The sequence below is a fragment of the Hippopotamus amphibius genome, chromosome 2 (genome assembly GCF_030028045.1).
Source record: "Hippopotamus amphibius kiboko isolate mHipAmp2 chromosome 2, mHipAmp2.hap2, whole genome shotgun sequence".
Taxonomy (NCBI): domain Eukaryota; kingdom Metazoa; phylum Chordata; class Mammalia; order Artiodactyla; family Hippopotamidae; genus Hippopotamus; species Hippopotamus amphibius.
This window is the reverse complement of record NC_080187.1, coordinates 187,114,946-187,127,962: the sequence shown is the minus strand read 5'-3', so window position 1 is coordinate 187,127,962 and position 13,017 is coordinate 187,114,946. Positions and strand designations below refer to the sequence as shown.

Sequence of the window (13,017 nt, the reverse complement as noted above, 5' to 3'; positions counted from 1 at the left end):
TACAAGAAAATAAAAATAAAAAACATATGGATATTTGCGAATGAATTAGCAAAGCTTCCTGAATAGTGCCTTCTGCACAGCCGATGTAGTTTAACTTGCATAAATTGCTCCCGTGCTATCAGCAGGGGGCTGCAGAGGACTGAAGAGAGCTTTAGAGTCAGCTGGCCTTGGCTCCAGCGCTGGTTTCCACCTTACTGGGGCCTTCAGAGGCTTCTCTGAGCTGCGCTTTCCTCATCTGTGTGAACGTCCTCAGCAGATACTCCACACCTGTGCTCCCTGAACTGCTGAGTCACTTCAGAACTTTAAAGGACACAGCTGCCTTCTCTTCTCTACCATCCTATGTGTGGCTGAATTTGCTCCATGTCTTCTCACAAGACTTTCAGGATCAAGCGATTCCTGGCCAAGAAACAAAAGCAGAATCGTCCCATTCCCCAGTGGATTTGAAAGAAAACTGGTAATAAAATCATGTACATCTCCGAGAGAAGACATTGGAAAAGAACCAAGCTGGGTCTGTAAAGAGCCTCGCATATGAAGTGGCACACATTTATGCCATGTCAAGGTCCCTTGCATCTTACCATATCACTTTGAGAACCTCACTACTGTTTGACCACCTGGGGCTGTTTTATTGGGAAAATGATTTTTCTCTGTGTCAGTGTTTCTGCACTAGTGCTTTGGCTCAGTAGTAAGTAAGACCTTTTGTTGGGGGTAAAAAAGTCATACCTGCACAAAGATAGATTTGGTCAATGGAAGATGCCAGGTCACCTCTGCATTTAACCCCATATCTGTCCAGTCCTCTTGAGGCCACATGGAATGCCCACCTCTTCAGAGATGGGTCCCTAGGCAGGGCTGTCACCTGATGGCACTAGAGGTGGGCTGACAGTGACCTGAGCATGAGAACTGAGTGGAGTGGGTGGGGATTGCTGTTGCCTGTGGGGATCTGGAAGCTACAGTGGCAGCCAGCTTGGCGTCCAGCTCAAATCCACATGCACCCTAGGCCTATGGGGCTCCTGGCTCAGCCCTGTCTTTGATGAGTCTGTCCACCACCTGACACAGAGGCGAAGAGGCTGCAGAAAGGAACCAGCTTTCTTACCAGGCACTGCATGAGGCCCAGTCCCATATATCATATCATTTCATCCCCATGGCATCAACTCCTAGAAGGAGGGAGGGAAGAGAGTTTTGTGGCGTGCCTTCCCTGGCAGGCCCACTGGAATCCTTTCACATTATTTTCTCATTGAATCCTCATGTCAGCCCTGGAAGGTGGATAGTCTTCTTCCTGATTTATGGACAAGAAGATGAAGGTTCCAAGAAGCCACAATGTACAAGGCCCTGAGTGGCAGAGCAAGAATATGAACTTGCTCCTGGTCTCCTGGTCACTTCCTGTTGCTGTGTATTTCTAAGGAACAGAAGCCCCCAGCAGACTTCCTCTGGGGAGACGGTGGGAGCAGTCATCTTGCTGGGCTTCCACTTCTTGTTCCTGGGCCCCGTACTTCGTGCTTGCCCAGGGCCAGGTCAGGGCCCCGCTGCAGACCCCACGGCTCATCTCATTAGGCTGTGGCTCAGGATTCCCTCAGTCCTCCTGAGCAAGGAGAACAGTTCGGGAGCCTTTACTCTTGTCATTAAGTAGCGTCACTTTGGTGATAGGCTACCAAGCACTTGCCTTAATGTTACTACAAGGGGAGACGAAATAAGCTGGAGCGCTCAGTGTAATAAATACTGATGATTTCTATTAACAGAGAGGCAATTACTGGGCCCTGGGAATCTGGGGCACGCAGCCCTAGGGAGGACAGAAGAAGAAGAATTGTTTTGATAATTAAATGAGAGCAGAACAACGCTTCGGTTGGGCTCTGTTCTCCTGGACTGATTAAGAAGCTGTTGCTCTTCCTGTCCACACTGATGGTTTCTTCCTGCCCAGAGTGTCCTCGCCTGGCCCTGGGAACTAGGAAGAGGAGATCCTACCAACTCTGGGTGGGACAGCCAGAGGGATCCAGTAGCTAGCTGTCTTACACTAATACCCAAACTCTGAACTTGAACAAGCTGTGCTGAGCTCTCTGCCTCTCCCCTGGCCCCCAACTCCTGGCAGGAGTCCCCAGCAGACCAAGCCTACAGCTGCTGGACGAGGAGGATGGAGCAAACCACTGACAGCCGAGTGTTGCATCTGCTCCCCATGCACCTCTCCAGCCTCAGGGGCCACCATCGTGTCCCTTCCAAGGGCCTGGGACTGGTCATTTGCCCTGGGTCTCCTGCAGCCCAGACTGTGGCCTCCTGCCTTGTCAAGGTTTTGGAGTGGTTAGACCCATCACATGAGCCCAGCCTTATCATGAATCATGAAGGTGCCATTTATTGAGAGCCTGCACATGCCAGGCACTTACACTATATCATTTAATCTTTTTTTTTTTTTTTTTGACTGCACCGTGCGGCATGCCAGATCTTAGTTTCCCGACCAGGGATCGAACCCGTGTCCTCTGCAGTGGAAGCATGGAGTCTTAACCACTGGACCACCGGGGAAGTCCCAATCTCATTTAATCTTTATAATGACACTGCCAAGAAGACATTCTTGTCTTCTTTTTAAGATGAGAACACTGAGCTCTGAGGGACTAACTAACATGTCCAGAGTTACCAGCAAGGATGGTACTGGGATTCGAACCTGGAGTTGTGGAGTCTCAATGCTGTGCTCTTTCAGTTATCCGTTCATGGTCTTCCTTCTGTAGAGATGGCATTTATTTAGGAACAAAGCGGGACTCACTGCCAATTCTGATCAAGAGAGAACAAAAGACCTATGAGACTAGTGAAATTATCAGTAGTCTGAAAAATGTAATATAAATTCACCAAGTGCCTTTATGTCTGTTCTGTATAGACCAGGAGAAAATTGATTTCAGCAGGATCTAGGTTAGATCAACCACACAAATAAAACGATAGTGTTATTCCCTTGCTCTCAAAATAGGATCGTTACTTTCATAATCCAGCTACATGGGCTCCTTTCTCAATAAACCCGTTCCCCATCTTGACACATTGCCCCCGACCATAGAGAAGCAGAACAAGAAGGATCAGTGGTGACTCGCCCTCACCCTCAGGTGGGCCTCTCTTGGCTACACTGCGGGAGAGTTAGGTTTATTGCCAAAATGAAGACTTGACTAAAGCCACTTAAGTGGAAAGGTTCTGCCAGATTGCCATTTCTGAGCTGTCGTGGGTTGATGCTAAGCCTCTTACAGGGTGCCTGCCTCCTCTCCTCATTCCCACTCTAGTTTCTTGTGGCCGTGTTTAAGTGTATTGAAACTGGGTGGTTTTCATGATTGACTGAAGCTCCCCAGCTAAGAGTTCTTTCAGGAATGGGCACCACTGTCTGGAAGAGCACATGGACTCTTCTTCTCTAAGATTTTTTAAGAATAATAAAGGCTTCGGGACTTCCTAGGTGGCGCAGCAGTTAAGAATCTGCCTAGCAATGCAGAGGACGCAGGTCTGATCCCTGATCCGGGAAGATCCCACATGCCGAGGAGCAACTAAGTCCGTGTGCCACAACTTTTGAGCCTGCCATCTAGAGCCCACGAGCCACAACTATTGAGCCCCCGTACTGCCCGCACACCTGTGCTCCACAACAGAAGCCACCCCAATGAGGAGCCTGCACACCACAATGTAGAGTAGCCCCTGCTCACTGCAACTGGAGAAAGCCCATGTGCAGCAACAAAGACCCAATGCAGCCAATAAATTTATTTAAAAAAAAAAGAAGAAGAAGAACAATAAGAGGCTTCATCCACCCAGATTGAATTAGTTTCAGTCATGCTCCAGAGAGGGGACTGGCTGATCTTGAGAGGTGTAACAACCAAGAATGCCGTGGTCCTGACTCAGTCACGCCCAGGATGCCCTCTGGGGGGCAGCAGACAGAAGCCTACTTCACTGCATTTGGAGGTAGATCTGGGCAAAGGTGGCCAGATGTCTCTATTTCTAAGAACCAGTCAGTACTGTGATTTCGAAAAATCCTTTTCTGGGCAGAGTGATCATCTTAGGGTAAACGCTGATGATGATGTATTGATGCAGGTCAAGTTTGCTGGTGGGTTCCATATGAATGTGTGAGTGACTGTGCAAGTCCATCCCCTCCCCAAGAAAAACACCGTTGGCCTTGTCCTGGCAGTATGTCATTGAGGCCATCCCCCTAAAATCAGATGGAAGTAGTATTTCATTTATTTATTTATTTATTTATTTATTTATTTATTTATTTATTTATATTTATATTTTTGGCTGCATTGGGTCTTCATTGCTGTGCACAGGCTTTCTCTAGTTGCGGCAAGCAGGGACTACTCTTCGTTGCAGAATGCAGGCTTCTCATTGCAGTGGCTTCTCTTGTTGCAGGCTCTAGGTGTGCAGGCTCAGTAGTTGTGGCTCAAGGGCTCTAGAGCACAGGCTCAGTAGTTGTGGCACACGGGCTTAGTTGCTCGGAGGCATCTGGGATCCTCCCGGCCCAGGGATCAAACCCGTGTCCCCTGCATTGGCAGGTGGATTCTTAACCACTGCACCAGGGAAGTCCCGGAAGTAGTATTTCTTTCTTTCTTTCTTTTTTTTTTTTTAGCTTTTAAAAGTGTTTATTTCAGTACATTAATTTTTCTGGCATCTAGATCAATGCCTTATTCAGCATAATGTTGTCATCTCTGTCAGTGCAAGAACAATAATTGGACGAGACATAAAAAGCAAATAGTCTTAAAAATAGAAAATAGTTATTAACATTTCTTTGTTAGAGGTCTTAGTGTCAATACTAAGTTTTCTCTTTTAGGAGTTTCCATTTTGATTTGATCTAGCCTTTTATGTTGTTTTTGTTATTTATTCCACAAATACAGATTTAAAAATTTTTTAGGTTTTGAAGATTATGTAATAGAAATTATATTCTTTAACAATTAATTACAAAGATTTTCTCTTCTATAGTGACGTCATCATTTGGAATTCTATTCTTTAGTGCTAAAATAATTCCATAGTTGTTTCTCATGAGTCTTATAATGAAGCAAAGAATGCTTTGTATTTTTTGGTTTTTTTTATTTTTTTTAAAATTTTATTTATTTATTTATTATTTTGGGGGGGGGGTACACCAAGTTCAATCATCTGTTTTTATATACATATCCCCGTATTCCCTCCTTCCCTTGACTCCCCCCCCCTCGAGTCCCCCCCACCCCCCGTCCCAGTCCTCTAAGGCATCTTCCATCCTCGAGTTGAACTCCCTTTGTTATACAACAACTTCCCACTGGCTATCTATCTTACAGTTGGTAGTATATATATATGTCTGTGCTACTCTCTCGCTTCGTCTCAGCTTCCCCTTCACCCTCCCAGCCCAGGGATCAAACCCGTGTCCCCTGCATTGGCAGGTGGATTCTTAACCACTGCACCAGGGAAGTCCCAGAAGTAGTATTTCTTGAAGTGTGTATTATTGTTCTCATCTTACAAATGAGGAAACTGAAGTCTAGAGAAGCAAGTAGGTTACAGAGCAAATAAGAAGCATAGCTGGGGTCTTAAACCAAGGCTGAAGCTCCTTACACAAGGATGAAAAAATTGAAAATAGATTTGTCACCTCACAACCATAGAAGCAAACTAAAGTCTTTTGACTGTGATCTGATGTATAGCAAGTCCTGGCAATAACTGCTCTGGGGCTGTCAAGACCCAAGTTTTTAATTCCACCTCTCAGATCATTAATGGCTCAGTCCTGTGGGTGTGGATTGCATTGGGATGGGAGGGGAACAGGGAGGAAAGATAGGCTCCAGTTTGATAAGATGGAAGAGCTGAGGAACAGGTTACTCTGTCTGTGTCACTTCTCTCCTGGTCCTCATTTCCTTCTCTCCTTGTCACATAACTTGTCTTTTCACATACAAATCCCAAGGGCAGGCTCACAAGGAGAATGGCTTGTTAGATGAAAAAAACTGGGAAACTTCCAGAGAAGATGTCGGTGTGGCTGCCTGTTTGTATTTTCTTGCTGGTCCACAGGGTTTTTTTTTTGGTTTTTTTTTTTTTTTTTTTTTTACTGCACTGCGCAGCTTGCCAGATCCTAGTTCCCCACCCAGGGACTGAACCTGGGCCCTCAGAAGTGAAAGCATGGAGTCCTAACCACTGGACCGCCGGGGAATTCCCTCATGCTGGTCTAGACGTGAGGTTTCTTGCTGTAATTCCACTCCCATTCCTCATGTGCCAGTGAGGAGCACCAGGCATCCCAGCTGCTCACACCGTGGACGCCCACGTGCCAGGGCCTTGCAGCAGCTTCATCTGCAACTGTTGCATCGGAAGCAGTTTGGACAATTACTCTCTTCACATGAGAGGATGGATTGGAATTGCACAAGGTGCTATTATAACTTATTGGAATGATAAGTAATACATATTGGCATCTAATCCTTTTTTAAATATATTTATTTATGTATTATTTATTTAATGTATGTATTTATGTGTGTATGTGTGTATTTTGGGCTCTGTTGGGGCTTCGTTGCTGCGTGCGGGCTTTCTCTAGTTGCAGTGAGCGGGGGCTACTCTTCATTATGGTGCACGGGCTTCTCATTGCACTGGCTTCTCTGGCTGCAGAGCACGGGCTCTAGGCATGTGGGCTTCAGTAATTGTGGCACATGGGCTCAACAGCTGTGGCTTGTGAGCTCCAGAGCACAGGCTCAGTAATTGTGGCGCACGGGCTTAGTTGCTCCGCAGCATGTGGCATCTTCCCAGCCCAGGGATCGAACCTGTGTCCCCTGCATTGGCAGGTGGATTCTTAACCACTGTGCCACCAAGGAAGCCCCTAATCAGGGTTTATTCCCAGTTTGCGCCCTGTTTCAAATCAGCCACTCTGGTCAGGAGAGATTGTTCCCCTCCAAATCCAACACCTGCCTTCACTCAGAGGCAAGCCCTGTGGTATCTGGATGGTGCAGGCAGCCAGCGCCAACCAGGTAACCCAGCCAGCACCGCCTAGCTCTTGGGAGGACCTGTCCTTCCCTTTGCTCTGGCCAGAGAGAGGCCTATCACTGCGATGCCTCTCACAGATGTCCTTCCCCTCTTGCCCGCTTCACTTTTCCCCCAAATCCCAAATGTATCACCTACATGCCCCTTCTCCATGGTCCCTAACAGCAAGTGACCTCTCTCTTTCTACTCCAACTTCCCACACCCTGTTTTCCTAAGGAGCAAAATTTAAATTCATCAACATCAGGAAAAATAGTAAAATGTCAGGCTTTTTTAAAAAAGATTTTGTATTGAGTTCAATAAACTCAGCTGATCGGTAGCAGCTACAGTATTACGAACAACACAACCATTAGTGTGTCTTGGGTGCCTACAGAGCACAACCTAAGAGGCAGATAATATTATCAACCTAGACTTGACAGCAAGGAGCCTGAAACACAGGGCAGCGAAGGGACCTGGCCAAGGTCACACAGGCAGTGAGTGCAGAGCCAGGACCTGGACTGAGTGACCCGGAGCCTGTGGTTACAGCGTAGGTGCTCTTCCACCGTTGCCAACAGGCGCCTGGGGTGCAAGAGCCGAGGGAGGCCTTCCCTGCCCACCTGGCTGCTTCCCGTCCCTCCTCTACCATCCACAGTCCATCCACAACCTCTGCAGGCCCGACCCTTCATTTCCATCCTTCCCCCTGTTCTTCCTCCTGGGCCTGTCCTCTCAGAGAGCAGTGGAAGACACCTTCCCCTTCTGCCCCCCTGTGCCCTCCCCTTGTTCTGCTCATGGGTGTGCCTCCCCCACTGCAGCCACACTGGCCCCTCTGGCCCACCGCACTGCCTCACACATTCTCCCGATAAACGTCTCCTGTGGGCCTGTTCTCTGAGTACAAATAAGGTAAGGTCTCCACCCTGGAGTCTGTCTAAACCCACAGTTGTAGGACTTCCTTGAGTTCTGTTTGCACAGTGAGCCAAAGGCCTCCTGGTGCCCACCCTCCATTCCTGCGAGCAGAACCCTCCCTCACCCACCGCCCCCCAGAGGCCAGCCTGCCTGGTTAGTGCCGGTGCCCCCTGGCAGGGACCGTGTTTGTGTGCAGTGCTGGCGCTCAGCTGTCAGCACCCACCACCAAGCCCTGATGATAGGCAGGGGGAAGCCCAGCTCCGTGGCTTCACAGTATCTCCAGGTTATTTTTAAACAGCGTTTTGCTGTGCCCATGGGTTGAATGACACCGTGCTTGTAGCCAAGTGATGGGGTCACGACAGACCTAAGGAAAGGACAATAACAACTGTGCATTATTAATTCAAATGTTTGCAAAACATATATTTAGTTTATTCCCCGGGCCCAGATGTTCACACCTGTGACCCTGACTCTAAGAGACAGTTTTAAGGCAAAACTGCACTTTTCCTTGAGGCAAAGCTCATGAGGCCCTGCAGAGGCCCCACTGTTTTAGGACGGATCAGGCTGAAGACCTGTGCCAGGGAGGCAAAGCCTGAAGGCAGGAGAGACTAGGAGAGCCCAACAGCCATGGCCCCCACTTGCTGGGGCCTGGCCCCAACCCTGTAGCACTGTCTGAGAGTGAGCTGTGGTCCAGACGACTGTCCTGCACGCCCATTCAAAGGGCATCCTGGCATAATTTTCTGGCCACCTGAACACACACCCTGACAGAGCAGATTCTCACCTGTGGCCGCTATCAAGAAGGAAGCGCCTCTGAGAGAATGTAACCCGTCAGCCAGCTTTCCATGCCCTGTCCCAGCCTAGAAAAGACCTAGGCCTCCTGGAGTTCATCTCCCACGTGAGGGAACCAGGACCTACAGCTTCTGCTGCACCTTCTCCCCTCCTTGCGCAGCAGAACCGCAAGCCTCGTGTTTACCAACGATAGCAACAGGTGATCAGGAGGCCTCTTAGTTGGTTCAGGCACCACTGGGCTGGCGAGAGCTGTCCCACTTGGCCAGTTGCTTCTTGTATTTTCTTCAGCTAAACTTTCCCGAGGGAGCCCAGTGTGAGGCCATCATGATAGTGATAACTGCTACTCTCACTCACTCAGAACAGCTTTCTCGAAATATAATTCATACATCAAAAAAAAAAATCCATTCTTTTCAGTGTGCAATTCAGTGGTTTTTTTAGTCCATTAACAGAATTGTGAAACCATCGCCACTATCTAATTTTAGAACATTTTCATCACCCCCAAAAAGAAACCCTGTACCTATTAGCTGTCACTCCCCATTTCCTCTTCCCCACAGCCTCTGACAACCAGTAATATACTTTTTGTCTCCATGGATTTGCCTGTTCTGGACATTTCATATAAACGCAAGCATACAACATGTGATCTTTTATAACTGGCTTCTTTCACTTAGCATAATGTTTTCAAGATTCATTTGTGTTGTTAAGGTATCAGTACTTCATTCCTTTTTACTGCTGAATAACAGTCCATTGTATGGATGTATACCTAGGAGTGGAATTGCTGGGTCATATGGTAACTACATTTAGCAATTTAAAGAACTTCCAAAATGCTTTCCAAAGTGGCTGCACCATTTTACAATCCCACCAGCAATGTGTGAGGGTTTACCATTCCCTTTGGACATTCACAACAGCTTTCTGAGATTGGTATCATTATAATCTACAACTTACAGTTAAGGCCACTAAGGCTGAGAAAAGGTAAGTAACTTGGCTATTACTTCCAAATGCCAAGCTCTTCCCTCTGTGACCAATGGCCAAGTATTAACCCTGTTTCCCCAGTGAACAACTGTGTTTCTCACCCTTTTACCTATATGCCTGCATCACCCTGATGAGAAATCTTTGTGTGTTACAGGATGTGTCAGGAAATGCTGCATTTTTGGCCTTCACTCCTTTTGGGTTTGTTGTTCTGCAAGGAAACAAGAGGGTCCACTTCATTAAATGGTGAGTATCTTCATTTCCAAAACAGGCTTTTTATACCTCACCAACTGGGGAGGGCTGTGGTTCCCATGTCCTTTGTCTGTGATTGGGCAAGTTCTGGTTCTGAGCCCTCTCCAAAGCCTTGCATCCATAATGGTAACTAATGAAGGTAGTGGTCTCTTCTAGGGATCCTATGCTTCCACAGGGGTGTTCCTGAGAGCCAACAGCCTCTCCAGAGAGAGAAGGGGTACGGCACATTGGTTTCTGGGTAGGATGAGAGGTCCAGAGCTGGAGCCCATGTCAGGGAAGGAAAGTTCCATGAGAACTGAGTCGCTGCGACTGTCCCCCACTGAGGGCCACAGTATCTGCAGGGATATTTACTCCTTGCCCACTCTCCTAATGAAGGAGGGCTCACAGTGACCCCTGGGGAAGATGTGTTACCCTGTTGCTCTGGCAAAACACCCTCCTCAGACCAAACCCCACGGTGGGCGCTGCCTGCAGGGGCACAGATGCTACTGTCTCCTATCCCTCCTCAGGGCTTAGCTGTCCTCAGCCTCCAGGAGTCACATGCCCCCTCTTTCTTCTCTCCCCCACCTTTCTCACTCCCAGTTCTAGCAGGCAAGAGCCACTGCTGCAGCTGCAGCTGCTCTGAACTGCTCCTCGCCACACATCTGTTGCCGTCTGTTCCACTGTGTGGCTCTGTGAGCTGATGCAGCAGACTCTGGTTTGTTGATGGACATGTGGCTCTCCTAGAGAACCTTTTTCCAGCCCATGCAAACACCTTGCAGCCTCACGTTGCATATTCTTCTAAGCCCCTGCAATTTCTGAACCTTCCCGGGCCTTAGACTGCCAAGTCTAAGCTGGCCAGCTCCTCTCAGGGGCTTACGCAAGCGGCTTCCTTGGCCCAGCAGAGCTCGGCCGGGGAAGCCTGCTCCTGTCTTGTTTCCTCTGCCTTCTCCAGGAGAGCTAGTGGGGAACCTGAGAACAGAGCTGCTCCCTGGTGAGCTTTCCACTGGGGGTGCTGCAGGCCAGCTCCCCTGCAATGTCCTCTTCAACTCCCCTGCTGAGCTTGTGGACAGACACCCCCTTTCCAATCATCGTGACTCTTGTGAAGCTCGGCGACATGATGATCAACCAGAGTGCTCATGAAACTGCTCCCCAGACATGTCTGGCCAGGCCCCATTCCCCAGAAAACCCCTTCCCAGGTCAGCCTGTTGCACTGGGCTAACCGGTGTGCAGCCCAACATACCCATTTGCTAGACCTCCTCAAGTTGGCCCACTCACTGCACTCTTTGGATGAAGATGGTGAGGGTTTGGGGTCTCCTGTCCAACAAGATACTTTTCAGAAAAACACAATGAGAAGGGTCAGGCCACTGCTGTCCTGTGAGGAGCGCTTGCTGCATGGAGACCTTTGGGTCGTCTGATGTTCCTTAGAGGACCCAGATCCTGGCCATGCTCCAACCAAGGTAGCTGTCTTATGAGGTGGCTGGGGGGGGCATTTTAGCTAGAAACAGGTAGGACACACCTGTTACCATGGCCTGTAGTCCCTAAAGTAACCTTAGCCTCCAGAAACCCTGCTACTCACTGGCTTGTCCCAGACCCTTTCCCTTTTGTGGCTTCTCTCACGGCCCACTTCTTCAGGAAGTCTCTTCATATGTCTCAGCTTTAAAGTGATAGATGTAAACTTGATCACACTTCCAGTAGAAAACTTCCTACTTTCCTATCTTGCTTATTGAAGCCTAGATGATCTGTGTGCTTGTTTATATATCAGTCAATTGATATTTATTGTATTCTGTATGTGTATGAGAGATTGATTGGGAGAGAACCTAAAATGGAAGGAATCCCATGTGGCTTGTATTAGCTCAGAACTGGTGGTCAGAAGTTGAGCTCTCATCCTGACCCAGCCATGATTTCCAGGGAACAAGTGACCTTCCTCTGTCCCCTGAGTTTTGTCCAGTAGTAAGCGGGGTACATCGTTCTCACTACCTTTCTGCTACTTTCTAGGATATTGAGGAAATCTCCCTAGAAATCACAAAGAGGAAGAAGCCAAGTGGAGGCAGATATGCATGGTCAGACTTCCTTGGGGGTCCCAGTTGGGTAGAAAAATAAAGACTCTGCCCCCAGCGAGGTAGGAGGGCCTTCAGGCTCCAGAGGGTAGCTGTGTCAGGCAAATGGAAGGGAAGTGAGGAGTGACCAATGCTGAGGCCTAGTTCCTGGCTCTCAGGGACATCCACCTAAGACTCTGGTCATTTTTCCATTTTGTAAATGTAACCAAGGCTGAGAGCAGTATGTGGAGGTGAGGTCTAAGCCGTGCCATGTACAGTAACCATGTCACTTCTTCTGATTTGTGTCTGTCCTATGGGTGATGTACCCCAGTATCCTGTTTGCCTCTTTTACTGCAGCCATTCACTGGGCTGGTGGCTTCAAGGATTTTTCTACAAAAACCCCTAAGCCCCTTTCCTGGTCAGTACGCTGCATGACTGTTCCATGTAATCTGTTCTCTCTCTTTGGTATGTTGCCCCGCCCCCCTCCCTGAGATCGTTTGACATTTGTCTGCATTAAACTGCATTTTCCATCCAGTGGCACAGTCACCTGAAAGACTCAACTCCCTCAGAACCTGGTCGCATTGTTTTTCATTATTTGCTGTATCTTGAACTTTGGCCTCATCAGCTACCTGTGGCATCTTACATTTGACAGTCCCACCCAGTTAATGCACCTGTGTTATGAACCAAATCCTGAAATGGCCCAGGACCACTCTACCTAGACTCACTTCCCATGCAATTGTTTCCCTTTTACAGCCACTGTTGATGAGCCCGAAATCCTCCTATCACCATATTATTATAGTGTGATTGACCAGAAAACTGTGGATTGAACTGTTTCAACAACTGTTCTCTAAGGCCCCTGCGCTGCTGTCTTGTTTCAGTTCTGATTTTGGCTAAAACTGTGTCTGTGCCTGGAGCCCCTTCCAGTTGGGGTGGGCTGTGCATCTACAAGACTTAGCTGTGAACAAGCAGCCCACAGTGAGGTGACAGGTGCTCTCTTTGTGCTTCTAGGAATGAGGTGACCAAGCTGAAATTTGAAGGAAAGACTTTTTATTTATACGTAAGTCAGAAAGAGGTGAGTGCTGGCTTCCTTCTCTTCAGGGAGGGCTGGGGCACTGGGGTGGTTCCTGATGGCCAGGGCTGAACCAAAGGGGTCCATCCAGGTAGAGCTAAGCCCCCTGCCTCCCAAGCCAAGACCAACGTCAGGACC

At 48.4% G+C, this 13,017-nt stretch overlaps 1 protein-coding gene and 1 pseudogene across 5 annotated transcripts in view; both read left to right on the top strand.

Moving 5' to 3' along the window:
• The window catches only part of FRMD5 (FERM domain containing 5), a 340,409-nt gene that overhangs the window by 313,375 nt on the left and 14,017 nt on the right, over window positions 1–13,017 (top strand). For 4 of the 5 annotated variants that reach the window (XM_057721970.1, XM_057721965.1, XM_057721967.1 and 1 more), the window contains exons 8-9: window positions 9,701–9,789; window positions 12,819–12,882. In XM_057721970.1, coding sequence (XP_057577953.1) covers window positions 9,701–9,789; window positions 12,819–12,882 — 153 coding nt within the window. The remainder of the gene's footprint in view (window positions 1–9,700; window positions 9,790–12,818; window positions 12,883–13,017) is intronic. The other variant, XM_057721969.1, reaches the window with a different exon arrangement.
• LOC130845164 (60S ribosomal protein L39-like) lies at window positions 361–516 on the top strand (annotated as a pseudogene).